This window comes from Apostichopus japonicus, chromosome 13 (assembly GCF_037975245.1).
Source record: "Apostichopus japonicus isolate 1M-3 chromosome 13, ASM3797524v1, whole genome shotgun sequence".
NCBI lineage: Eukaryota > Metazoa > Echinodermata > Holothuroidea > Aspidochirotida > Stichopodidae > Apostichopus > Apostichopus japonicus.
In genome coordinates, this window is record NC_092573.1 from 12,120,974 (window position 1) to 12,148,294 (window position 27,321).

At 35.1% G+C, this 27,321-nt stretch overlaps 1 protein-coding gene and 1 long non-coding RNA gene across 3 annotated transcripts in view; one reads left to right on the forward strand and one right to left on the reverse strand.

The window, feature by feature from the left end:
* The window catches only part of LOC139978880 (uncharacterized), a 217,031-nt gene that overhangs the window by 88,055 nt on the left and 101,655 nt on the right, over positions 1–27,321 (reverse strand). The window lies entirely within an intron of this gene.
* LOC139978870 (synaptotagmin-4-like) overlaps positions 1–27,321 on the forward strand; it is a 43,643-nt gene that overhangs the window by 6,410 nt on the left and 9,912 nt on the right. Inside the window, exon 2 of the mRNA XM_071989406.1 lies at positions 24,592–25,388. Within this exon, the coding sequence (XP_071845507.1) occupies positions 24,592–25,388 (797 nt within the window). The remainder of the gene's footprint in view (positions 1–24,591; positions 25,389–27,321) is intronic.

The window sequence follows — 27,321 nt, forward strand, 5'->3', positions numbered from 1 at the left end:
CATTAATGTTTCATATTTGAACCTACCTGTGCTGTGCACGTTGATGTTCCCATACAATGTGGCGTCAGACGATTGGCGGTAAAATACTGGTATGGTTTGGTTTTATCGTTTACAATATTAAATGCTTAATATAATTTATTTCGTAAAGTCCGTCAGTCTGTTACCATGTCTACAGTACGTGAAACATACTAATTAACATAATCCGCACACCCATCATTACTGCCCAGGGAGCCTCTTCAACGTGAGCCGACGTGACTTGCACGTCATACATTCCCTAAGGTAATGCTCTTTTCGACTTCCCTTTCCTCTTTCCGAGACGAAAGGGCGCTTTTCAGATCAAATTTCTTTAATTTAAAGACGTCTGAAAATTTCTACAGGCTTTACGAATGTTCACATACTCAAAACAGGACAACATAAAAATGACCATTCTCATACAGTATTGTTTTTCAATGCTAATATGCTATCTTTCGACACGTGCAGTAATAACAATTTGATAGACGCTGTATAACTAGTTTGCACAACTTGTTTTCGTATAGGTGTTTCGTGTTACGATCGCCATTTTGGAGTGACAATTTGTGATAGTGTTAGGTAAACGTATAGAAATACTACATAACATATACACACCAAGGAATATTGCCGACTTAACTTCTCGGAATTCTTTACCGTTCTTCAGTATACACATTCATAATGTGGTTACCCTACCGCAGTGTACGTGTGAACGTTACACGATATAACTCGGGTTATCGTCATGAAAACAGTATATTTTGCTTGTTTTTTTTTATAGTGAGTTTTATTCCTTGTCATGATTCCCGTTACAGTATTTATCACTTATACATAGCTGTTGATAAATTTAGAAAAAAATATTATTATTGTATTTAATTTAGATCAGCGTTTGGTTTCGATCACCTGCATTTGTAGACTAATATAATGTAACGTGTGTAAAGGCTATATATTTTATACTTCCAGCTATTCCAGGGAGTAATATAATGCAATAAACCGATGTTCACAGCTCATTCCCATATCATTTCACGACCTGATAGAAACTGTCACCTTTGTTAATTACTTAAATTGTTAATTAAAGCGACTCGTTGTTCCTATTCCGTTGTTCACTTCTCGATATTATTAATTTCATCAATGAGCTATGTCCCTCCTCCGTTGAACTGCTTTCATAGCATTCATGCACCGAACCGTGACGTCACTCATTTCACTCAAATTGACGAAAAGAAGCCGTACAAGTTTATTACGTCATGACTCAGCGGGCTGGATCAAATACTTCCTCTTTACTAGAGCAAGGTTCTGATTTCTTATCTTCTTATTGATTGTCGCAGTCTCTCATCTGAAATGATTGATGAAAGCAATGACAGCAGTGACATGTCGGTCGCCAAGAGAATGATGTGCTTTGTTGTAGTTAATTAAAATATCCGCAACGCTATATCTGTAACCTGCAACCAATTGTGAAAAATATGAAAAACAAAACAGGGAGTAAAAAATGTAAGTTATCAGTGAATTTATATGGCTTTGCTTATTGTTCTATGGAAAATGAGAATTATCGGCATAGAACACATTATTGTATCCCCCCAAAAATATATTGGTATCTTTCAATCACACGTCTGTACAACCTCATGCCTACAAGTATGGTTTATGAAACATCCCTTCGAAATACATATCTCAAGAACTGACTAGCATAGAGTGAATAATACCAGTTACCTTTTTCATCATTGTATTCCATATCCCAATATAAAAGTGCATTTTTACGAATGTGATTGCGTTTATACTTTGTTTCATTCGACCTTTGCTATATGTGGCAAAGCATTATATGTCGGTATCAAACAAGATCCCTTCACGAAGAGACAAATCAATGATTGCCTACGCTTTAAGGTTGTTGAGTTCATGAATAATGCAATAGGGCTACAGTCACACGTTTCCGCCAGTGTGCTCACTCAACTTATAGTCTTGACATGGCAAAAGTCTCGGATTTTAAGTACTTTTACTTTGATTTACAAAGACGGTCTTACCTTATATTGTAAATAGAAGTAATAATTTGATTATTTGATCAGTTTTTATTACAATTAATGCAGTGAAAGTAAATGAAATCCGCATGTGTCTTTACGGGAGACTTAGTAAAATGATAACAAAATTCAAAAGAAATTTAATCGCAAAAGTGAATTATCAGGGAAACCACACGAAGCTCATCGCTAAAGAAGGGTTAAATTAATCATGCTCACGTCGCCTGATTCAGAGGCTAAGAAGATCTTGCTTGGATCGAAACTTCATGTCCTTTAACTTTTATATAGTACCCTACACAGTTCCTATTATAGTATACAACTCACCCGATACACAATGAGAACACAGTTACTACTGTAAATCTTTAAGTTTTGTGTACCAAGGTACATATTGGATCGTGCTATAAATCGGTAGATGTGCTATTAGGATTACAGTAAGAACTGAGGATATGTGTTATCCTAACAAATGCATTAAACTGGATTTGTTGGAATTACACATATTCTCAGTTCTTACTGTAAACTTAATAACACATGCTACCGATTTATCAGATTTGTCCTGAGCACAATCCAGTTTTTACTGTGGTGGTACAAAACTTTAAAATATACAGTAGTTATTGTAATCTCTGTGCGAATCGGTTGAGTATAGATATGCACTTTATAAACATATAAACATTTTCTTTCTCTCTCTCTCTTCAACTAGGGAATAGTCAGATAAATATTAGTAATATGATAACAGTATAGATCACACATTTTCAACATTCGAGAAGGCCATATTTCCTAATGTCATTTTCACACATAATAGCTAAGTTGACTCACTAAGAGCTTCGTCTAGAGCTATGATTTTGTAAAAAAATAAATATTATGATCATCTCTACATACAAAGGAGAAACGACACCAACTCTCTAAAGGTCGGCGTATAGTATAAGTTTTAGTTTAGTAAAAATATTTCTTGACAAAATGTAAAATCTACAACCTAACCAAAGGATTATGAACTCATACATGAACTCATATAATATGGATAATATAGTTATATATATATATATATATATAATCTCAGATGCCGATATTCAAGTTCATTATTAAAATTCTTGATAATATCAAAACGTATTCCTGCATGCATGTATGTGGATCAATTCTTACATGAAGAGATTATTGTTATCCTCCTGTTTCTAATTCGCTTACAAGTGTATGAAATGTGTGCAAAATGAAAAATTGGATCCTCGATATCACAAACACGCGAGTGTTTCATATCCCACAGCTAGCATATTTAATAAAAGAGAGACCGCTTCAAGAAGATATTAATGTTCTTTGTTCCTAGATGCATCCCTTTATGTGAGATGAAAATTGCTCTTTCAACCTTAATTAAACTAAGAAGGATGAATTACCAAGTAACCATATAAGACGCACAAATCACATTGTATAAGTTAAAATTTGATTTGGTAGATTTATGCTTTCCGTTTTTATGATTTTATGATCCATTTTAACAACGCGAAGAGATGTAGCTGACATACAACATGCAAGCTATTCTTAGCAACAAACGGATAAAATTGCCAATTAGTATTATAAATAGTAAAAAACCTAAAAACCGAGGCGGAACTTAATACTGCAAATTTTATTGAAGTTATGTGCATGATTAAATCTTAATTTAATTTTGAAATGAATCTGTCGACGGGAATTCTTACAGCTGAAGATATATATTTCTGAATGTAAAGTTATGGGCTCCTTGAAGACATTGACGTAAATATGGTGACGTGGATATGTGTAAGATCACGAACTAGGAGGTTCCATTTCAGTCTAAGGGGAATGTAGAATTGATGGTGTGTTCGATTTGATAATAGGTAACATATTATGTGTTGAATAATATATAGGGAACACATTCATTGTAACACACTTATGTACCACACTATAGCAGTGACATTGTTACAATCTTTTTTTTGCAGTTACAATTGCACTATTAATGGGCCTTATAAAAGAATTTTAGTCATGACAAATCTTTCTAAGATGATATTGTAAAAACAATACTGAGGGAATGGACTTTTTGCAAGTCTAGTTTAATCTTCTCAAATTTCCTTTGCTAATGATAATTGTAATTGATTGGTTAAGAATTGAGTAGGTTTTCAATACTGTATTCCATGGGCAAGTTGCTTCCATTTCTCAATGTAAAAATCAAAATAGTAACTTTGAAGTATACTACATAATTAGCAAATGCATAAAACATAGGAATACTATCAGAGAAAGATTTATTCATAGAATCCATCACTCTGTGACTATTATGCTAGAAGCGTTACATTTATTATGGCATTCCATTAGAACAAATGGGTGATGGATGATGAAGTCCCTTAGCCGAACAACTTGTTTTAGTTCACAATATACTTATAGAACTACCAAAAAATTGCCGGTCTTTCAACTTTCGTTATTCAAATTAAGGAATAGAATAATTACAAATTTCAAGAAGTAATATAATGCTTGAAATCCCGAGTTATAAAAAAAGAAGCTTAAAATGCAATAAAATATAAATACAATGTAATTTTATAACGTAAATAAAGATATTTATTTCAGAGATATAATTTTCTTTTAGTTTGTGAGAAAGACATTCCGGGAGTCAACTAAAGTATAACTGCCCTATGGACGTCAGGGCAATACAAGCTTCGTAACATGTAAACAAAACATACCAAAACTTTTATACTTTACGAAACATGAAACTCGTTGAGCTAAAAACAAAACGTAACCTTTTACTAATCATGTACCAACACCTTACTTTACCATGGTATCAACTTGCAGCAACGTTGTTTATATAGGCAACCTGTTAACTGCACACCCTTCGACAGCATTAATAAATTCAAAAATGTCAAGGCAGTATGCATAATTTCACCGTTCTCTTGAGTGTATAGAACTTTCATATAGGAGACTCTAGCTCTAATGGCGACACTACCTGATGGTGCATTTAAATGTCACTAGGGAAATCTGTGGTATGGAAACGTAACGGAGATAATTATGCTTGGATTCCTGTAGTATATCGCCTTTAAATGTCAAAATCGTACCGAGGTAGCTAGCATGAAATGCAGTCAGTTTAAACATTATGATGGGTCGTACTTTGAGTGATAAGCCTCATCACTGTTCCGACAGCTGAATTTGGGCTGTTTTGGGCATTGTGTTTTTGTATACAGCATTTATATAGTAAAATATATGGTCTATATAGTATACAGTCAATTAGTGATCATAATAAGCTTTTTTTGGGGGGCAGATTGAAACCGAGCTATCAGTTTGAGATTTATATGAATCACTGAGTTAACATAGAAGATATATTTCTGTACAATATCCTGCAATTTCAGTATATGAAATACAAATTTCGACATCTTTATACATTCAAGCTGCTGAATTAAGCCTTCAACCTCAGAAAATTATGCGGGCAGATAGTTTATCGAAAATTACAAGGCTTTCTAAATTAAGATCTTCTTAACTGTCAATTTATTTTCTTGTCATTCGATGTAAACGTAGACATCGCTAGATTTGGGAGAATTACAAAGTCGCAGAAAATTGCCTAAGTGACATCACTGTGTATTATATCTTGATTGACACATCACGAGCTATAGCTGCTTAAGTAAGAGATGTCCGCTTGTTAAAGTAACAGCATGCCAACACATACGAATAATACACACTGATGAATTCTTGTATTATTGTCCCTTCACATGTGTAAATAACGGATGGAAAGCCGTCTTAAAGAGAATAATTAATACTCACCGGTTAGGTCTACAACACGCTCACAGCGAATGTATTGATTAAGTTTGCATATAATTAGCAACTGGATTGAATAATGATGCAATTGACTTGTTGGATTAAATAATGACAGATTAATTCAGTTTTAATTAAATCTTACTTACACCGTTGTTGTGGAACAATGCTGCACCAGTTCTATTGAAGTGTACAGAATACCATAACAAAAGTAAAATGTACTTACTTAAAATTCAGTGTGTTGTTACGTAATATTCAAATATTAGTTTACCACACCAATGTACTCATTATAAGAGAAACAAATATGCACACTCTGGCATACAATGTTCTAATCAAAGAAAATTATTGGTTGCAAAATTCGCAATACGAAAATAACGTAAATTAATGTTAAAGAACCGTCAAGATGTTAATGTACACGTTATATTCTATATACCGTGGTACACATATTATTTGTTGCTCGTTTGTCTATCATTTATTAAAATTTATCATCATCATATTTATTTTATATATTTTAAAACTCATAAGAATTTTTTCATACAGTCCACTACAATACGCAACCCATCATCGAATGTTATTTGTGAACTTTACAAAACTGTGTGGCATACGTTACTCATATAGGTAAAAAAACGACAACATTCTACAGATTGATCGTGTGGATCACTTTGCTCCAGGAATTTGACAAGTCGGCGGTAGACGGGAAAACATTTTTTGTGTCGGTATATCAGTTTGTTGACGTCACAAAGAGAACTTTCTTCCGGATATTTGTCGCGACTTGGATGACATCCAAGATGGATTAAAACGAGCATATCACCCACCAAGACTATTATTTACAAACATATATGTCGCATAATGTTAAACCATGAAATGTCATAGTAGTGAACCAAGCAATCGCCAAAATGTGTTGTTCCCATTTCATATTTATATGTTATTGTTAACTATTTGGCATTGTCAGAGATCGACAACCATATTTCTTATAAACAAACCATGCTCGAATACAATACTAATGTCGCAAAAAGCAAAATAGACACATGTATATGGGAATGTTAATACTTTGTGTTATATATCATTGTTTACTTAGATTCATATTCACTGACTTGTTAGGTTTTGATAAACTACGAAAATGATGACATACAATAATGATTAATAAAGAAGTAAACCACCTTACTAGTTTTAGCCTAACCGATGTCATTTAAATGTAGTCAGTTGTTATACGATATTCGACGTTGTTAGGCGTGGTGTTGTGCCCGACCGTACCATGACGTACTAAATGTATATCTTGAGGGATGCGACTTGGACAGAAAACTGTAGGCGTATGATATTTCCTGTTTAATGCTTCCATCCGCAAATTACCGTCATTTCTCGCATTTAATACCAGATTAAGCATGGATGAATGTATAAGTATGGACACACGTCCTAAAGTTAACCTTGCCTGACAATTGCAAACATGTTGATTGCCTTCACGAATTCCTCTCAAAGCAAAGGAGCTACAAGGTACTCATTCACATTAATAGCCACACGAATATGCAGCTGCATCAGTGCGACTGCCATTAACATTAAAATAACCTTGTGCGGTTTAATTATATATATATATATACAAATATATATATATATATATATATATATATATATGTATATATATATATATATATATGTATATATATATATATATGTATATATATATATGTATATATATATATATATATATATATATTTATAGGATAAATATATAATTAAACCGTTTTCATTATATATATATATATTATATATTATTAGCATCAATGATGGTAACTATCAACTGAAGTTAAAACTAATCACAATGCAGCAACTGTATAATGTAATTCCTTGCATTCGAATAATTTAAGAATCTGACGGGAATTTTTAATCTTTAATATAAACTAAATAATATTCTTGATATCTTCGAACTTGGCATTACTTCGCCCTTCGACATTTATATCACACATATAAGATGAAGCCATTGAACCCCGATATTCGCAGAAAAACATTAACTGGTTATACTGCACATTGCAAAGTACTCAAAGCTCATTTTAAACTTGTTTTCACTATATATATACGAGCAATGCAGTATGCATAACAGCCACCTATCCCTGCCCTCTTTAATTACGTTAAAACAGAAAATTAACATTGATGGCTCCCTAGAGCAAGGGAAGTAATTTCCAAACAGCCTGCAGATAAACGATTAAGCCTACCAGTATTACATGTACGTTAACTATAACATGTACACGAATGGATAGGCTGTTAGTCAACTCTTTAATCCATTAGCAATTATCTATGAGGCGTGCCTTGTTGGGACTGAGTTGCTTGATATCCTTTATACACAACAATGCTGCAAAAAGTCACGTCGAGACTGACATTATGGTATCAACTTTGATATTTCAAAGGGAGAGGCTCCGTTGACCTTTGAAAAGATAGGGACTATTTAGATACACAACGATTCCGTCGGTACGCACGATACGGTCAGAAATAATTTTGTTGTCCGGCGAGTGGCAAATAACGATTAATAAAGAGGCCACTTTTTTCCCCTGCTTCCTCTCTGTTACAATAAGGACTGAGAGAGCGTATACCTCCTTAATTCGGAGGTCACATAACTAAAGACAGAATGCACCGAGACCTCAAATGTCGATTTGTTGTAAAACTACGAAAATTGGGTTAGCGTTTGCGTTTAGAAGATCACTATTGATAGATTGCATGTACTTGGTCCATAGAGCCGTCTCTCTCAATTGAGCAGAACATTCCATTAATGCGAGGGTTAGGTTATTTCTATTAATGGAATGTAAATATAGGTCTATACGTCTTAAGAAACTGTGGAAAGATCACTTTGTCAAACTTTTGAAGCGAGCTGACATAAGTGACAAAAAGTTAGAAATTTCTGTAATTTTTTATTTCTTTCTTCTTAATAACGGAAGTATCATAATTATTTCAAAAATTACATATGACTGGAATCTTTTGAGTAAAATGTAAAAAAGAATCCGAAAATGATGTATTTCATCTTTACCTGATGGAACTTATACCAAAAAATGAATGACATAAGCCCTTCAATCCTAGCATTGATTGTTATGAAATTTCCCTTAACTGTTTAATGAAGTTCAATAGCCTTGACTCTCCACAATGGATTTTGCCAATATCCATAAAAAGAACACAGAAACGTGTGTTCTTACCGGATCTGCGCGAGGTTATGAAAATATGAGGCAAAAATTATCAACATCTTTATGCCGAGGGCCTGTTTTTGTTTCTTGTTCTCATTCAAGTAAGTAAACACAGCACATTTTAAGACTTATCTTGTCTCTTGACTATATAGCTTAGTAAAACGAAACCATGATTATACAGATTAGACAGGAAAAGCTGTTGTTGAAATGAAAGCAGCTAACGATGGGTAGGAGGAGAGGGGGGGGGGGAGGGGAGGGAGTTCATAACTTTATTTTAAAGGAAATATATAATTTATTACATAGAATGAGTATAAATATCAGCGTTTATGTGGCACCGGGGCATCGGGGCATTACGTTTCGATTACAGCAGATGATTACCGATGCTGTGTGGCCGAGTGGACGGATAAAGCCGGTGGCATTTGAAGCAATGGGGCTTAGCAATCTGGAGGTTTCGGGTTCGATAGCCGGTCGGGTCATAGTAAGGTGGGTTTTTCATCCAAGAGCAATCTACGGTTTTTCCATCTGAAATGACTTTCTAAAATTGAAAAGATTCCAAATTTGAGTTAAAATGTTGAACTGGAAGCCACCTGACATGTAAGGTGTAATCCATGAGCCCTTGCGGGGTTATCCCACATATGAAATCGGTTAAGCGTCGTAAAAATAACTGCTGTATTGGATAGAGGATGTACGGTAAAGGATGGGAGGTAACAAAGCCATGCTAATAACCTATAAATTGCATTTGTAAGCAGATATTTTTAAAATATTTTTTTATGATTTCAAAACCAATCCCGATGTTTAGAATATTCTGCAAGGCGTGGGGGGGGGGGGGGGGGGATAATGTCTCATTAGCTAGTGATCAAAGATAACAAAAAAGGAAACTTACAAAGAAAGATTTCGTTTGAAACTCCGCGAATTTATAAGCCTTTCTTTGTTATTTCAAAGTAAGGAGAATTTATTTTGCATTTGATCTAAAGGAAAGAGTGAGATCTAATGGAAAGAGTGAGATTTGCAAACATTTCAAACATGCCTCTCTATTCTCTAATTTGCGTTACAAATTGGCCTGTGTCAATACCCGAGACCCCGTAAAGTTACTGGTTCACTGCAACATTCAGCACAAATTCTATATGTTTTTCATCAACATTGGTCATATACAGGTTATCACCTCACATCGTATAGTAGCAGTATATAAGAGTTCAATTAATCATACAACAAAAGAGCTCATGTATGCCATATATATATTGATTAGAGACCACGAGTAAAGGCAAATACAGAGTAAATGTTTAGCACACTCAGCCATATCATATAGAAAAACAACTGTTGCTTCCGAACAAGTAAAAGAAAAGAAAAGTTAAGCTGTTGGCAAGATTGTTTCATATTTACCAAATTTCAGCTGATATTCACCAAGCAGACTTGACGTTTTTGACTTTTAAACAATTCTTTGCATCGTCAAGCATGTAAACTGATTTCTATTAATGTAATGCTGTAACATTCGCTTCCAGGAATTACCTTTTCTGCTTGCGTGAACACTGAGCAAGTCGCAATAATGATACATAACGTTTAGTGGCACGAAACATCCTGCATGAGAAAGAAACCCTTCAGTCTATTCTTTAACATTTCATGACGTCGCATGTTTTCCATGACGCATATACAATGACAGTCAATAATTGTGCCTTATGCATGATGTCTAAGCAACGTTACTTCCGTAAATTGACAACTTGCATTATGTCACTGATACACATAGTCTCCTAACGTGTTACTCACGGTATAGTTTTGTGCCCTACGCGTGTTATATCGTGAGCATAGGTCTACGCACTGCAAGTATATTATGTACTGCAGCAGAATAAGACACCAGCTATTCGAATACTTTACCAGTGAATCTTCGGATCCCCGTTATTTGGTAACTTTGATAAGTATAGCGCGTCTACATAAATTCATGAATATATCTGCCTGTATAATGTACGATAAGTGTAGCCTATACTTCCAAGAAACGCGTTCTCGCTAAGACATCGCAGACTGTATGATACACATACAGGTGACATTTATTAGTTAATATCGGCATGAAGAAATAAAAACGAACAAATTGATCAGAATCTTATTTAGTAATCTCACAAGCTGACGAATGACGTAATCATTTCTCGTTGACTTAGCTCATAACATGTAATCGATTTTTTATTTTATTTGCAATGAGTCACACATTGTCGATATTGAGCAATATGTAATGTTTAGAAATCTGTTAAGACATGAAACGGTTCACAGAGAATACTAAATAAGGATGTATATATGTACGTTGTCTGCATGCTGTTACTCAGTCACTTTTTTGATTTTCAATTTCTCCGCATTAAGTTTAAAACAGAAGCAATATGACTTAAATGAACCAAATTAAAAAAATGTCGGCAACTTACTCGTTGGCGCCTTCGAAATTAAATTGTTAGAATGCATTAAAACTTTTCTTAAATGCGTAAACAAAATTCTTAAAATACATTCATATTCTTAAGTATCATAATTAATTGATAAGAAAGTTATGCCATGCAGGAATGGTAATGAAAGTATTACAAATGTTTAAAAAAAGACGTTAGTTTGTTGATCAAGGGTAACAACGACTAGTTAAATGAAACGAGCTTCTGCTATAAAGTCTGCAATCTGGTGGCTTACTGAAACGGCAATCCACTCTGGAGGGTTGGAGGCCTCTTTTTCCATCCGAAAAAGACGTTCTGGCATTTAGGAAATTAAGCTTCAATGTCCTCGGGTATAGTCTGAGGGACAAGGCAGTGTGGCACGTCTCCAGAAGATGTTGTATTAAAAATACTACCTTCTTCTATTTAAAAAAAAACAACATACAGTCAGTGTCAATTGTTTACAAATTCGAGCTGAGTAAATCTTGGCTGTGAAACCTCGGGATATCTATAGTTTGCACTGTAAGCATACGAATAAGCTGGGACAATTTGAACAAATATTCATATGAGATTTTTTATTATGATATAGAAATATTATATTATCGTTTTAATGTGTATTATAACAATAATACGGTTCCAGTACTACAAATCCATTATTTATAAAAACATTTCAAATGTAAACGTTTTATGTTCCTGTTTAATGTATGTCCAGACAGTCATCTTTTCAGGCTTTAGTTCTATAAGGGAACCAAGTTTTCACTTAAGAAAAATGAAACTTGGAATTGACAGATGAAATTCACGAGAGGACTCTCGTAAACATTGAATGGTAAAATTAAATGTCACGCAACCACATGAGTAGCCCCTACTGAATAACATTGACACTACGTGACGTTAGCATCATTATAATCAACAAAGGAGTCTACATTAAATACCAGACTTTGATTCTCCCCTCTCTCCACAACAACAAGAACAACAACAACAACAACAACAACAACAAAGATAGAAAAAACGGATGAATTTATAAAGGAATGTTTTAATAGTACATATTGAGCTATAAGCGACATAATAACGCCGTGGCTATTGCCTACCTGACATAAGCAGACTTTCGTATGATTTAAAGGTCTGAAAAGGAGTAGCAATATTCATTATACCCTTGCAACCATTCCAATTCCGATTCGGTTATTTGATTTATAAGCCATATAGATGGACTTAAGCTTAGGAAAGAGAGAGTATGTGAATTAACGAAACGTCGGTGGTTTGTACAGAGGGGTATGTTTTCTTCAAGAGGAGTGTTAGCTCAGTGGTTAACGCCCATGCTTTTCAATCATAAGGTCCCCAGTTCGAGTCACTCGAAGATTAATGTATGTCGTCCAGTTACAGAGTTGTTGACAATTCATAATCATGGACGTTAAATATGAATCTAAGAGACTGACTTCGGTCAGCTTGCGGTTTTGATAAGCCTATGATGGCATCTTCGTGAGTTCCTGCTTGCAGGAGGATCTAAAATACATACACACATACATGCATACATTAGTGATATTTAACTCATTTAGCTTTAAATAAAACGTGCTATTGCATTCTCCACCGTCTCGTTCCCTCAGCTATTACGAAATTACACGTAAACATCAATTAGACAACTCTGTCATTGTGCTCACTGCGAACAACGTTACTCGTTCGGCATAATGCTTAATGAGATTTTTCGCGTGCAGACTTAATTTATCTTTCTCAAGCATTGGTCATCACGTATGGTACTTCCGCGTTTCGAAGAATACTTCATAATATGTTACTTATATACTTATATGTAGGTGTAGGAGCCTTTCTCAAACAGTTGAACAAATTTCCCGCTAAGAATAATATAGACGATCGGTGGAGTGCGAAGCAGTTTTTATCTTCATCACCGTATTGCTGAGTCATCAAGTCTGAAAAAGGTAAATTGGTTGTGATTGAGTGCTACAGTTTGTGATGTCATAATTACGAAGTCAAGTGAAAGGATCTTTAATCTTACGCAGTCACTCGAATATTTTCGAAGTGCAACTGTTTATATATATATAAATATATATATATATATATATATATATATATATATATATATATATATATATATATATATATATATGTCATGTTATTAATGTTCCGACTGTTATTATACCCGTGTATACACAATATGATCTGAAGTACGGTATTCATGTAGTCAATTGCACAAATATGTATGTTGAGAATAAACGACAAAGAGCGTCATGAAGGTCATGGTATACAATGATAACACAAAGCAAAAGGCAGTGTAGTGTCTGTTATTGATACGATTGCAAACATAAGTCATCTCACAGACTAAACTAAAACAAATGAAACGGTGGTATCCTTATCGAAGATTATTTACAAATGTTAAATGGATCAAGCTATGTTCAGGTATTAAATTAACAGTTGATGAGTACAAACGATGTCACGTAATCGGTTAAACTATAAGTATGTGTTACGAAGAAATTCCTTAGAACAAACTTCATCACTGGAATGATTTTCACCAAAATGTTAATAGGATTGTTAAGGAAGCTGTAATCCCTATGTGCTTTGGATAATTCTATAAACAGGGAATTCAAATAGTAGGCCTACATAGTATACGTTTATTTTCTTCATGTCATAAGCCGTTTCCAAAGTTTCTTGCAACATAAATGTGTCACATTCTCGATGCTGAACCAGCAGGAAGAAAACTTTGTCTTTTTTTGTCACCTATAATAACTAAACACTCATGAAAAAAAAATGAACAGCTTTTACAATTACTACTCCGGGGTAAAATAATCCATCGCTATTTGTTTTACTATGCAGATTATTAAAGCAAATTAAGGAAAAGATATGTGGGTGGAAAATATGTCACATGGTATTTTTCTTTACAGGATCGATGAAGTTGTGTTTTCTAATCAATCTCTGAATGTCACTGAAACCTTGACCAATATTTATTATTACAAATACTTCATACATGTGCTTCATTCAAACTACACACTTGAGAAAAAGCATTGAAAGTTCATATGAGGGTATAATATTTACGACTCGTAACTTAATTTCCCTCATCTTTTCATTCAGGGTGTGTTTCTGTCTTAGATTATTAACTTTTAACAATTTCGTTTTAAGAAACCTCCGAACGTACGAACCCACTCGACACTATATATAGCAAAATAAATAATCTTGGAAGTCGCTAAGCCTTGCAATTTAGTTATTTCTTAAAGCAGCTTTTAGCGTTTTGTCGCCGTTTTCCCATTCTTTTGACATGTCCATCGAGTTGTGTATATGTATTCATCACAAAACAGCAAACTCAGATATTAACCAAGTGTTTTCCCTGTCTAGAGCGAGTAATAAAGGACTTTTGAAGATAATGAGCAGAGTGTCTTCCGAAACATTCCTCATTTCAAATTAATCTCACTCAGTTCCCCAAATCCACTAGTTTGAATTCAACCAATCAGTGAATAGCTAACATGTTTATTTATGAGCCGTTGCTTATAATAGATCATTTGAAAATCCGCCCTTTAGTAAGACCATGGAGTTAGAAGAGACTGCTGTTCATTTTTCGCCACGCCCACTTCTTCACCTTTCAATGTTATTAGTCTGGACCGATAGCTTGTGTGTTACGTAATCAATTCGCCAAGCCTAGCAACGGAAATCAACGTGAAAAGGTCACTGGCACAGCTCAAATTTCCCGCCATTATATAAACAGAGAGAGCCTATTAAAATGTCATTCATAGAATTTAAATATTCATATTATGGGCGGGATTTATTGCTTCCCTAACGGAAAATATCTTCGAGATAAACAATTTTTCGGCTTTCATTCCAATATTTGAAATTAGATACGCTAGTTATGTATGTCTTTATGGCATCGTGAGGTCAATGATGTTGAGAAAATCATAGAAAAGTGACGCAAAAGCTGCTTTAATTTCGTCTTATCGTATATTTTCAGCACAGTTTGTTCTTTCAAGTACACACTGCAATTTCTTGAGAGGCAAATATGTTGCCTCCATTGCAGACAGACAGTTTTTGCTCTCAACTCACACTTGCCAAGTGGTTCGTTTAATGCCTGGAGACTAAAAGCACGATGATTTCATATCTGATGGTTAAGGGTCTAGAAGACATTTGAGATTATACGTAGGAGAAACTCAATATGGGCAGTGTTTACAATTCCATCAACTGACATTTAAACAGTCCTGACTAACATCCGCAGGAAAGTTGAGCAATAATTGAAGAATCTTTGATTTCAAAGTAGAAGGAGTTGATGGTTTGTTTGCAAACATTTAAGATAAAAAAGTCAGGCAAGGAACGAGTTGATTGAACATAACGATTCGATTGAGTTGTAGAGAAAATTTAAATAAGAAAATTATAAACATTAATACTGTTAAATGCTAAGTATTATTGATGATTAATGTACTAGAGTAAAACAAAATTACTCTAGTAAATTACTGGTTGAATATATGGAGTAATACTACGATGTTTTCACGTTCATTATCAACACATAGCATATGAATTTAAATGCGTACATACAGTGAGCGGGTGAGAATTCTAGTTCGCAACGCCGTATTATGTGCTGTTTTGTTATCCTACTTAGAAAGCACTTCGGGAACAACTTATGTTCGCCGTGGTAACTTTTATAACGAAGCAGAGGACAAAACAACTTGTTTCTAGTGAAATTTGTGACGATGACAAATTTTGCTATGGTTACTGCTTTATTCAAATTGCCAAAGACATTAACCTTGGGTACTTGAGACGTGTCAAGTTTACAACTTATATGGAAGAAAAGAAACGACTTAGTCTTGTTGTTAAACATAACGGCTCACACCGTGCAACCATCTAAAGGGTATAGTATTTTACACATTATCTAATGTGCATGCTATGCGTATTTGTTGGATATATCGCTATTATGTGACAGTATATATGTATCAATGTCACACCATAGCCGGTAAACGAGAAAATTCACTAATTCTCAGCAAAGGCCTAACTCTATTCATAGTAGCATAGCATATATGTACTTTAACCTACCAATAAATTGAACATTTATATACTAATTGCATGTCAGTAAGTAAAATACCAGCGGATCTGTTGAAAAGATGAATTCTAACATTGGAAGATTCATAAATATTTAAATTGAAATCGAAGTTGAAATGAAGCCGACAAACATGAAACGAGTAAAGGTGCAGAGAATGTATAATGCTGCAATCGTATTATCAGCTAAATATGCATATATTAAAGCAGTAAAGCTTATGTTTATATTATTTTATATAGTGTTCTACCTTAACTAGGATTAATGCCTTGGTTTACGGTCACTTAGATATTTGTAAGATCGTCTCAGAAAATAACGGCAAGCCCAAGTTTAACCAAAGGACAAGTAAGTTAGTTGTTGCACGTTGTAGTGTAAAGCTATACTATAACAGGACAATTGATGTCCAATTATGATACTCGAGACATACTGACGGAGGATAACGGATACGTTGATAAATAATTGGAACGTTTTATGAACTTGACTTCCAACAGAAATAGTTTTGTAATGTCTGAACTTAAGCTTGTCATTGATAAGTCATCATCATCAGACGAGCGACATCAGCAAGATTGTTACCACATCATACGTCTGTATATATTATTTAGCAAAGTTACAATCAACTCCAGATGTGAACATGGATTTTCTCTTTCACATCCTAGGATCTACTTTCCACCACCACGAGAAAGAACGTATAGAAAATAATTGTAGGCCTAAATCCTATAGGTGTGCAGCGAAATGTAATCGCATTTCCGAGTGGTCGGCCGAGAAACATCGCTTCATACAAGTGACTGGTTCGTTAAGAATGTGATACATGCTTAACTTGAAACATTCTATATCGTTTTTAGGTCAAATCTAAAAATCAGTTAGAAAGCGGAATTTCATTTTGATTCACACATATAGCAACATGTTAGAATTGTCAAATGTATAAACATAAGAATTTGAAGAAAATTAGCGGATTTTTAGAACTGAGCATTCAGAATATACGAATATGACAGAGAGGTTTTGTAACCGATGTACGAATAACAAAGAATTAACATCATTATCAAATAATTTTATTATTGCTATCCTCGTGTCAATTTCTATCTCCGTTTTTATTAATTCTACTTATCGATATGGACAAGAAGTAAGGTAATCAAACATTGGCAGGGTTGCCCCGTGTTGCAGGATGATAAACTGAAATATACTACAGGTGTTGCTAATGGCATATTTCCGTTATTTATTACACTTTCATCTTCTGTCAAATACGTACTTTATTTGAATTACAATTAGTTAATCAAACTACCAAATATATTACAGCTTGTGAAGAGCTCATGATAATATAACTCTGTTTCAAAAGATGTATGGCATTGTTTAAGGCATCGGCCTATATATTTTCAATAATAAAAACAATGGCATCCTACCATTTCCTAAGAATCTAACTTGTATTTTCCTAAGTATGTAACTTGTAATATGCATATCATAAAGTAAATACTGTGCGCGTATTCGATCAACAGTCATATAAGAAAGCAGTCATTATATGTCTGAGATGACGTCAATCTTCGTGGTTAAAATTTATATGTAACCGCAAATGTCGTAATCAAAGCTAATTTAGTGTTATTTGCTTCTAACTCAATGTTGATTGGAAATAAACCATACCGTGAATGCAGTCTGATCAAGTATTTTATGATATATCATGCTTAACTACAGTCAGATACGTTTCAGAGACTTTACCAAAGGAAATGTAATTGTGAATATTGTTCAATAAATAAATAAATAAATTATGTACACATGTTTTCTGTATAGGTTGACGATATGGCATATGTGGTAATGATAATCATATATATCACTGTAGTCCGGGAGATTTAACTATTTGATTGTTCAATCATTTTCTAATTAAACAACACACGGATAATGCACTCTTACCATGCACGACTGGATGTTATGTATAAACGTTCTGTGCTCGACGGATCTCAAAGTATCTCTGATTATGTGTAGAAACATGAATATTTTAGTTTAGAACTTGAATTGACGGAACCTCTGATGGTGTAATTAAGACAGAGGTTCACGAAAGTGTGCGATATCAGACATAATAAAACACGAATGTGAAAGTGCAACGCATGCAGAACAGTAAAAGAATACACCTATGAGAGGCACGCAACATAGTATCATCAACTAACAAATAGTTCATATATATTGGTGGAACAAAACCCAGTACGCTGTATTATTTATTACTAGATGTAACAACCATGTGGTCATAAGTTTACTTCTTAATATGTAGGTATTCATATGAACAAATGTATTGATACTCTGTATTGTTTATAAAAATAATTTATTTTTAGAGGTAACAGCTGGAGAAAGGGAAAGATTCTTTCCTGCGTAACAGTTCATATTTAACCTAAAATAGTCGAAATGACCAGTTGTGGCTGCCACTGATTCCCGACTATTGTCCTTTAATTAACCACATACTAATTAAAAATTTCAAAGTGAACCGTAAATACACCATGATTCTTCTTTCAGTGACAGACAGGACGCATTTGTGAGAAGTATAACTTACCAGCATTATGTCAAAAATGAAGTACTGTTTAATAATCAAGTATACGGACTAACTACGTTATCCGGAAATTAAATAAATATATTCATAAAAAATAAAATGAATTGAAAACACTGTTTTAGTACTCTGCTCATCTCAACAAGACAAAATTGTTATGCAACTTAATTACATCATGAGAGCGAACGTTGAATTTATATGTATTTGGTGCGTTTATTGTATGTAAAGTACCTTTACACATTAAAACATGAGATTATCTGCGTTTTAATGCAAACGTATGCATCATTTCATCAATAGTACAAAATGCAGTATTGCTATATTTATGATTGTTGAGAAAACTTCATATTAGTCAATTAACTGCGTATATTAGGCCTTGAATTGTGTTCTACCTGTTTGGGTTGTATTTATGTTTTTATTACTAAATAAATGCGCATACATTCACACACAATTGTTTCGAAACTGTCAAGATATGCATCACTTTGAAATTTGACTCGGGCAAAATAGCTCACCCATACTTATCTTAGAGGGAAACAGTTAAAAATACATTTTATCTGCAAAACAAAATGACCTTTGCATCAGATAAGCTGTTGCAGTAATTGCGTCACTGTTTTCATGGAAACCAATGAAGCTTATCAAATCACTGATAATTCTTAACTCCTCAAGTAGAAGCTTTTGAAACTTTTGTTAGTACAGTAGTCATTTTACAGGGCCGTAGGTTTTTACTGCTATTCACTTGGGTATATACTTTGCTTATGCACTTCCTATACATACTGTTGAATTGTGAAGTGTCAATTTTGTAAAAGGAATAAATTTCATGCTCAGTTCCCCAAAATAAGGTGCATAAGATATTGCCCAGTTAATGGCAACAGGTCGTGTAATCTGCAAGCAGTCTATTGGTCTATGGTTATGAGTATGGTAGTACTCTTTCTAGGTTTGAAGGAGGGGGGGATTCAGTATGTCAAATTGATTGTGTTCAGAGACATTATATCGTCGATAATGAAGGATCGTTACGTATAATATTCCTCCACAAGTTACGAAATCAGTAAACATCCAGAAACAGTGACAGTATCTCGTTATACCTAATTTTTAGCTACAATTGAACTTAACATAAAAACATAAAAATGTAGCGGCTCAAGATAAAGGTTCATTAATATTTTCTCAACAAGACAATGATCACGTTTGTATAGCGTAGTTTTCGTCTTTCTTCCCGATAGAACCACGAGTTTAATAGGACACCCGGGAAGCGAAAAGTCAGAAGAACCTAATTTTACTCACGACATCGCCAGATATTGATCTTTCGTGACAATGATGGCTGTAGTTGGAATGTTGGATGTTGGAACTCCTTACTTACGGTTGAACCCTTAACCTACATGACAGTTGCTGCAAACTATTTGCTTTAATTTAAACCTTAAAAGTAGGAATATTTCTTGTTCGGTAGGAGTAATACTAATGAGATTTGAGAAGCCTGAATTCCCATGTGGCTAATACAAACCGCATCATATATGAAGGTAAAGAGGCATTGCAAAAGGCTGTATTCTGGACTCGTCATGTGATATCCACACGGGTTCTCGACTCATCTATCCAATTAGCGGTTACAAAACTATGAATCTTTCAAACCCAAACGAAAAATTGTGTCCTAGAAAGTATCATGTATGTCATCACTTTGTTTAAGTTGCATGTTCATTCATATTTCTGTATAATTATAATTTTCTAAACCAATTTTCTTTGGAAAAAAGTAAGAGCCCAACTGTTAAGTGACATGCTAGTTTGAGTGTGCGCTCGAAATTCGAAACAGAATGCAGCATTTCGAGTAGAACTAAAGAAGTGATCCTTCATTCGCATATGGAAAGGTGAAGAAAGAACAAAAAAATCATGATGTGAAAGGTTAAAATTGTTTTTCGCATCCTTAATTGTTTTTGTTGTGGTAATGTTCTGGGTTGGATAAGATTGGTCCCCTATGAGCGTGTGTCAACTACACGTACAATCATTTTAAACAGTGAAGAGCGTCGAAGGTTCAAGTTGCTATCACTACACTACGTAGAATTTGAAAGGGCTATATAGTCAACCTCATACAACAACTGTTTGCTATAAAGCAAAAAAGGTAGGTTGTCTTCATTTAAAATAATTCAAAATATTATGTAGCTCCTTCTTGAGTGCCTTACTGCACACAAGTGACTATAACATGATTCCATATGATGCCATTGAGGAGTATTTCCTCCCTCCCTTCCGCCCCTCCCCCACCACCCTCTTTAAAACTAAAATTGTGCCGTCAGCTGTCGTTAGATTCAACTGTCCTATGTAGCACACAAGTTGTTGATGCGTCAACCCCGTCGAATAGTCTATTTGGCAGCATTTTGTAAATCCAGTATAAAGCATTACCTCTTGATGAATACACAAGAGTCTTCAAAATATAATATAGAAAAGGCGGAACTCTAATCAAACCTCGATACGGGGAAAGATGTTTTTCCAATCCTATGTTGATTCAATTTGTATCGACTCCGGTGCGGCATGGGAATTCAGGTCAAGAATGACGTCACGATTGCAATAATAATAAAGTTTACTCATACATATCTTTAGCTTGGGTATTTATTGTTATATTTTTTTAGAAGTGCAGCGCATTGCAATATTTTACACCGCAAAAGAGTTTGTGTGGTACATGAAATTAATTTGGTCGACAAAATCTATCCACTCATCTTATATTAGCAGCAATTAAATAGAGGCCTTAATTTTTTCTCTTCATAAATATCTTTGATATATACAAAGTGTAAAAGTAAGGACTAATTGCTGTCCCCCAAAAATATGACAATTTTGTAACAAGATTGGAAATATTTACAAACATTTACTTAATATGAACTATAGTGAGCTCTCTTAGGTGACAAGGGGTTTAATTAATGTATCCCTTCTTTATTTTTTATTTTTTTTATTTTAGCGTGGGTGGTAGTGGGGTGTTTTCGGTGGAAACAAAATTCTCCATCTTCCGATATGTTCCCACATTTTTTACCATAAATTTGCAGCATTGACTTGATCATTTCATCATTTGATATTAACATATTTAGAAGTGTTTCCTTAACGGTATGCACGTGACAACACTGCATTATACAAGCTAGCATTTAAGAAGTATGCATATCTCTAGGTGACAAACAAAGCTCACCGATATGTTCATTAAAGATTTAGCAAACGTTTGACTAAAGAGAAAATAGTTTCTGCATTAATACAGTCCGAAATTTTGTGTTCTCATTAGTTGCCAAATTGAAGAGAATAACTTTCAATGGTATTTTAATCCTCCTGGGAGGGAGTCAAAAGGACATGCAGAATACTTATTGGTTGTAAACTAGGGCATATTTTACTTTGAACTGACTTACTTTGCCCTCACAGGTTGGTATTATTCCCGAGGGGATTTTCCTTCTAACCTAATTTGCATTTTCGAGGAATGCAAAAGCCATTATAGCTTACTTTCGACCTTCCATATATCTGTTGATTCCACTCCTGTCACTAACCAGAAGGCCTCCTATAAAATACAAAAATTAATTGCTCTCGTACGTAGATGTTTAGAATTATTCTTAAAAGCCACATGATACATATCTTGCAATAAATATTTAAAAGACAGAAAGATCAACTGTATTCATATCAGCATGATATTTTTCGACATTAAGCTGTAATATTTATGTATAAATGCAGTCTGTTGTAAACAATAGCACGCATAATAAAGTCCCGTGTTGTATAAACTAAAATAAGAATCCTCTGAGCGTGAATGAGTGATGAGAGGAAGAAACAGATATGAAGAGTTTAAAAAGAAGAAGTCAAATAAATGATCCAACAGTTTAAAACAGAATATGTTTCAAAGAAGAAATTTCGATATATCTCTCAATACAAAGAATTATATACACCGTGTAACAGACCTAACTGCCTACGAACATAGAACCATATATAGATGTATATGTATGTATATGTATATATATAAATATATATATATATTCATATATATGCGTGTGTTTATATGTATTTGTATCATATAAGCTTCCCTTATGAAGCATATGAATTAACATTGATTAGGGTATAAGCTATGGCCCGAACAAATGAATCATGGTTGTATGCATGCTAATTGAGAATGAAAGCAGGAAGCCGAGTTAGATTACACCTGCACCAGCAGCACATTCTTCATTCTGTACAAAACGAGCCTTAAATTTATGCCCGAGGCAAGCTAAACTGCCTCTCGCCGAGTACCTTTCACATTATCTTAACTATTTGTTTCATCAAATGAGAAAGAAGAAAAGGCATTACCACGTCGAGGACGAAATAGCCGCTTAAACATTTCTGTTTCTATGACAACAGCTTCAAATTTCCTCATGTTTACGTCAATCTTACGTCGTAAGTCGCTTTTAGAATTTCTTTATTGGGCGTCCTTCAAGCTAAAACACGAGTCCCTCGTTGAATAAAGATAAATCTCCGCCTCGTGTAGGGCTTTATGGAAAAAATGAGAGGCCTAGAAGCAAACAAGAGACTGTCACCTTTGGTTTCAATCCACAAGTGAAGGATGGGAATTCTAAGCACGCGCGCTGAGGGAAGAAAACTGATTACAACGGAAGATTTAGACATTCCTATATGGAACGTATTCAACATCAGCCCGAAAATGAAAGCAAACACATCAACAAAAAAGAAGAAAATAGCCACATTCAATAGACAGACATATTTCTCCTGTGTTATTCAAATCCTATTTCCTATTATGATATAGATCGACTTACTCTATAATGCCAAATTGCAATGTCCAGTGACCTGAACCATTCTTCCATTATATGAACAATCATTCTCTCTGACATTGCATTAACTATACTGCTTTGGGTAACTGATTCATCGAGGTTCACTTCACAAATAAACTTTCATTGGTAATTACAATGTATGCATGAATGTATTCAAAACATTCAGTCAATAACTTACTGCATTAACAATATTATAGATAGGAGTCAATCGTTAGTTGACTTCGTTATTTCAAATGTTGTCTAATTTAAAATTCCATGTTACATTCATAGTTATTTGGTTATTGTCAAGGGCGGCGGAAGCACTTTTAATCTGGGGGGGGGGGCACCGACATCAAAGGGCACTTTGCAAAAATTCGATTCGACTGATGAAGCCTTCTATTTAGTACCCTTTATAACTCTTATTGTATTATCTTATTTGCGTATACACATCACTCCATCAACGCCCCCCCCCCCCCATCCTCAAGGAAAATATGCATACTAGCACTGCAATATCCAATGTGCCAATTGGGAAACAAGGAACAAGTCTTCTTTTGAGGTGAAATCATGCTAGTTGCTAATGTAGGAATCTTCCTAATTAGAGTTTATTTCTTGTTGATATCTTAACAAAAAATTTTCCATTCGAAATAGCTTTGAGTTTGACCCACAGAAATTCATTTAAAGTCAGGGGCGTAGCCAGGATTTGCAAAGTTGTGCGAACGACTATCTAAGCGGAGCGCCACCATCGGTTGGCACGGAGCGTACAAGAAAATTTTTGGTTTTACAAACCCCTCAGATGGCCGGAAACGGCCACTTCCCGAGTGTTCATTCTGGTTCCCTGGAATCCCTGGCCTCTTGCTAACTTGAGACACCTCAATTTTTATGTAGAAAAAGGGCCCATTTTTAACCTGAGGAAAAGTGGGGGGGGGGGGGCACGTGCCCCCTGTGTCCCCCCGGTTCCGCCGCCCTTGGTTATTGTTAAAGGTAATATCCCTAACGATGAATTTCGTTTTCTTCCGATACAGCAACTTTGCCACTGGTAGCAGCCCTGTCCATCGCAGTCACCCTATCCGTCGCACTCCTATTCGTCACGGCTTGCAAATGTTACCGCAAGCGAAACCGATCCTCCTTCCTCGTGTCACGCAAGGGCATTAAGACCTTCTACACCCGTCCGTCCGGCTCTGCACACAGTAGTTCCGATCTATCATCGCCAGACCTGCCGCCATCCAGAACCCCTTCACCCCTCTTAACCCCCATCGAGGGCACCGCCAAATCCCCTGGAAAGATTTACGCTGGCACAACGGGAGGAGTGAAGTTGGATCCCGCCACTCTGAGTCGTGAATGCTACACTGAGGAGACAGAGACGAAAAATGAGGAAGCTGTAGAAAAAGTTGAGGAAGCGACGGAGGATCTTTCAGAAGAGAGACAAAACATGGGTGTCCTCAACCTTTCGATCGAGTACAACAACGAAAAGAGTGTCTTTGTGGTGACAATCCACCGTGCCAGCTACCTACCCGCCAAAGATCCCCAAAGTGGTACCTCTGACCCTTACATCAAGCTCTGTTTACTCCCAGAAAAGAAGCACAAAGTTAAAACAAGAGTCCTCCGGAAAACCCTCAACCCTGTTTATGAAGAGACCTTCACATTCTATGGCCTTGCCTACAACCAACTCCAGGGAATCACCTTGCACTTCATCGTTATGAGTTTTGACCGTTTCAGCCGTGATGACGTAATCGGCGAAGTGGTCGTGCCATTGGCTAACGTTGACCTTAGCGGATCGGAGGTTAACATGTCCAGGGATATCAAACAACGTATCCCACGGGTAAGTTAAACATCAATTCATCTTTGACACTTCCTTTCTTTCCCGGCTGTAAAACCTTCAACTTAATCAAATAGTACTATTATTAGAATTACCTGGCCACCATGATACATACTTCACTTAACATTTGCCCATGTTTCGACTAGAGTGAAACACATGTACCTGTATTGCAGTTCCACGAATTTCTGCGCTGCACAAACATTTCAAATGCAAGTCGAATTAACCGAATGTTGGACAGAAACCTCGATGTTTCCATTCTGCATAAATGTGAATGACTTCACGACGGCTTTCAACATCGGTTTGAGATTAAACTGTGTTGAAAGCCTACAAAAATAGATCGACTCGCAAAAAGACTTTTAAGTTTACTTCAGGACATTCTCTTGGTCTATTTCTTCCTTCCAAGCATTATACCTCTAACAAAAACCACGGAGTCGAGTAGCGTTTAATAATTATTTTGCTTCTCGCTTTGCAAAATGCAAATCATACCACAGGGAAAATGTCCGTACAATCAGACTTTGGTTTATGTCTTTCAGTTCTACTAGAACTAGAATAAAGATTAATATTGATTTCCTCTTATCTAAAAGGAACAGTCTTTTGAGGACGTGTGAATGTGGCTACCGCAATGACGATATATGAATGAGATTTATGGTGTTTAATCGACAATCAATTACTTAATAAAATTAACAGCTGCTTTGCATGTAAGATATTTGAAGGTTGAAATGTTATTTATATTAATCCAAAGGTAAATCCATAGGCCACAAACGAATTTCTTGAAGATGAATTCCCTTTCAGTGATTCGACTTGAAAACAAACAAAACATGATATAAGATATGTGCAAGAACAGTTTACCTTAATGTTTGAACATTTGGAAGTAATATCTTTGTAACTTCCAGCGACGACATCTGATATTTCTTAAGGATCTTCTTTAAGTTAATAACTTCACACCATACTTGATTGATCAAAATAAAATATTCTGAAATCGCAGGTATATACGTAATTCGCCAACAGCTGAGCAAGTTCATATATCGGACAGTTAGGGGTAGCAATTAGTTGTATTGCAGTAATGGAAACTCGTCGTTTGCTTACTATTCACCCAATGTTATATGCTGTACCAACCATGTATGCATTGCATCTATCACACCTGTAATTCCCTTTCTTAATGAGGCATCAGCTGGAAGACCGTGTATAGGATTAGTTTAACTCACCTAAGCTGCCAGAGTTCATTGTTATACAATTGAAGAAACATATATACGGACTCTTACATCCTTCTTGGCTTATTGGAGGTCTTATCACTTATTTGGCCTAAAATGATAAATGCCAAGTCACACTCGATATTCATAGCTGCTACAATAAATACTGTTCATGTCCTGCAACACATGTTATCGTGTTACGAACACAAAGTAGTAATTCCTGATTCACGGTTGTGGGACATGAAGAATAATTGCTGTCCCAACCATTTAGTGAGAGTTCATTAATACGCGTTTTATGCTATAAGTAAGCCTATGTGGGACATGAACAGTAGTTGATGTACCAGGTATGAGTTTCGAATGCGAGTCATGGTATTTCATTCTCTGATTTTAACATGTATTTTGCTACCAGTCTTAACTCATTTCTACCCACGTCGCACGTTTTATTAGTATTATGTAACACTCCTGAATGTCTGGCAAGTGTTTGCAAAGTTAAATTGTGACATGATTCTTACTGAATGAACAATGTAAAATAACCGAGATGGAAAACAATTAAAAAATATAATTCAACATATACCAATAACTTGGAGAAGTGGGGTATGTTACGCAAGTTATCATGATCTTTTATAAAAGCTATCATTTCTAATAGTTTAATAACTGTTTCCGTCTTAGGTATTTGCCTTTCGGTGATATTTTCACATGTAATAGTATTTATCGTGAATATAAACACAGTTTCGTAAGGGAGAGCT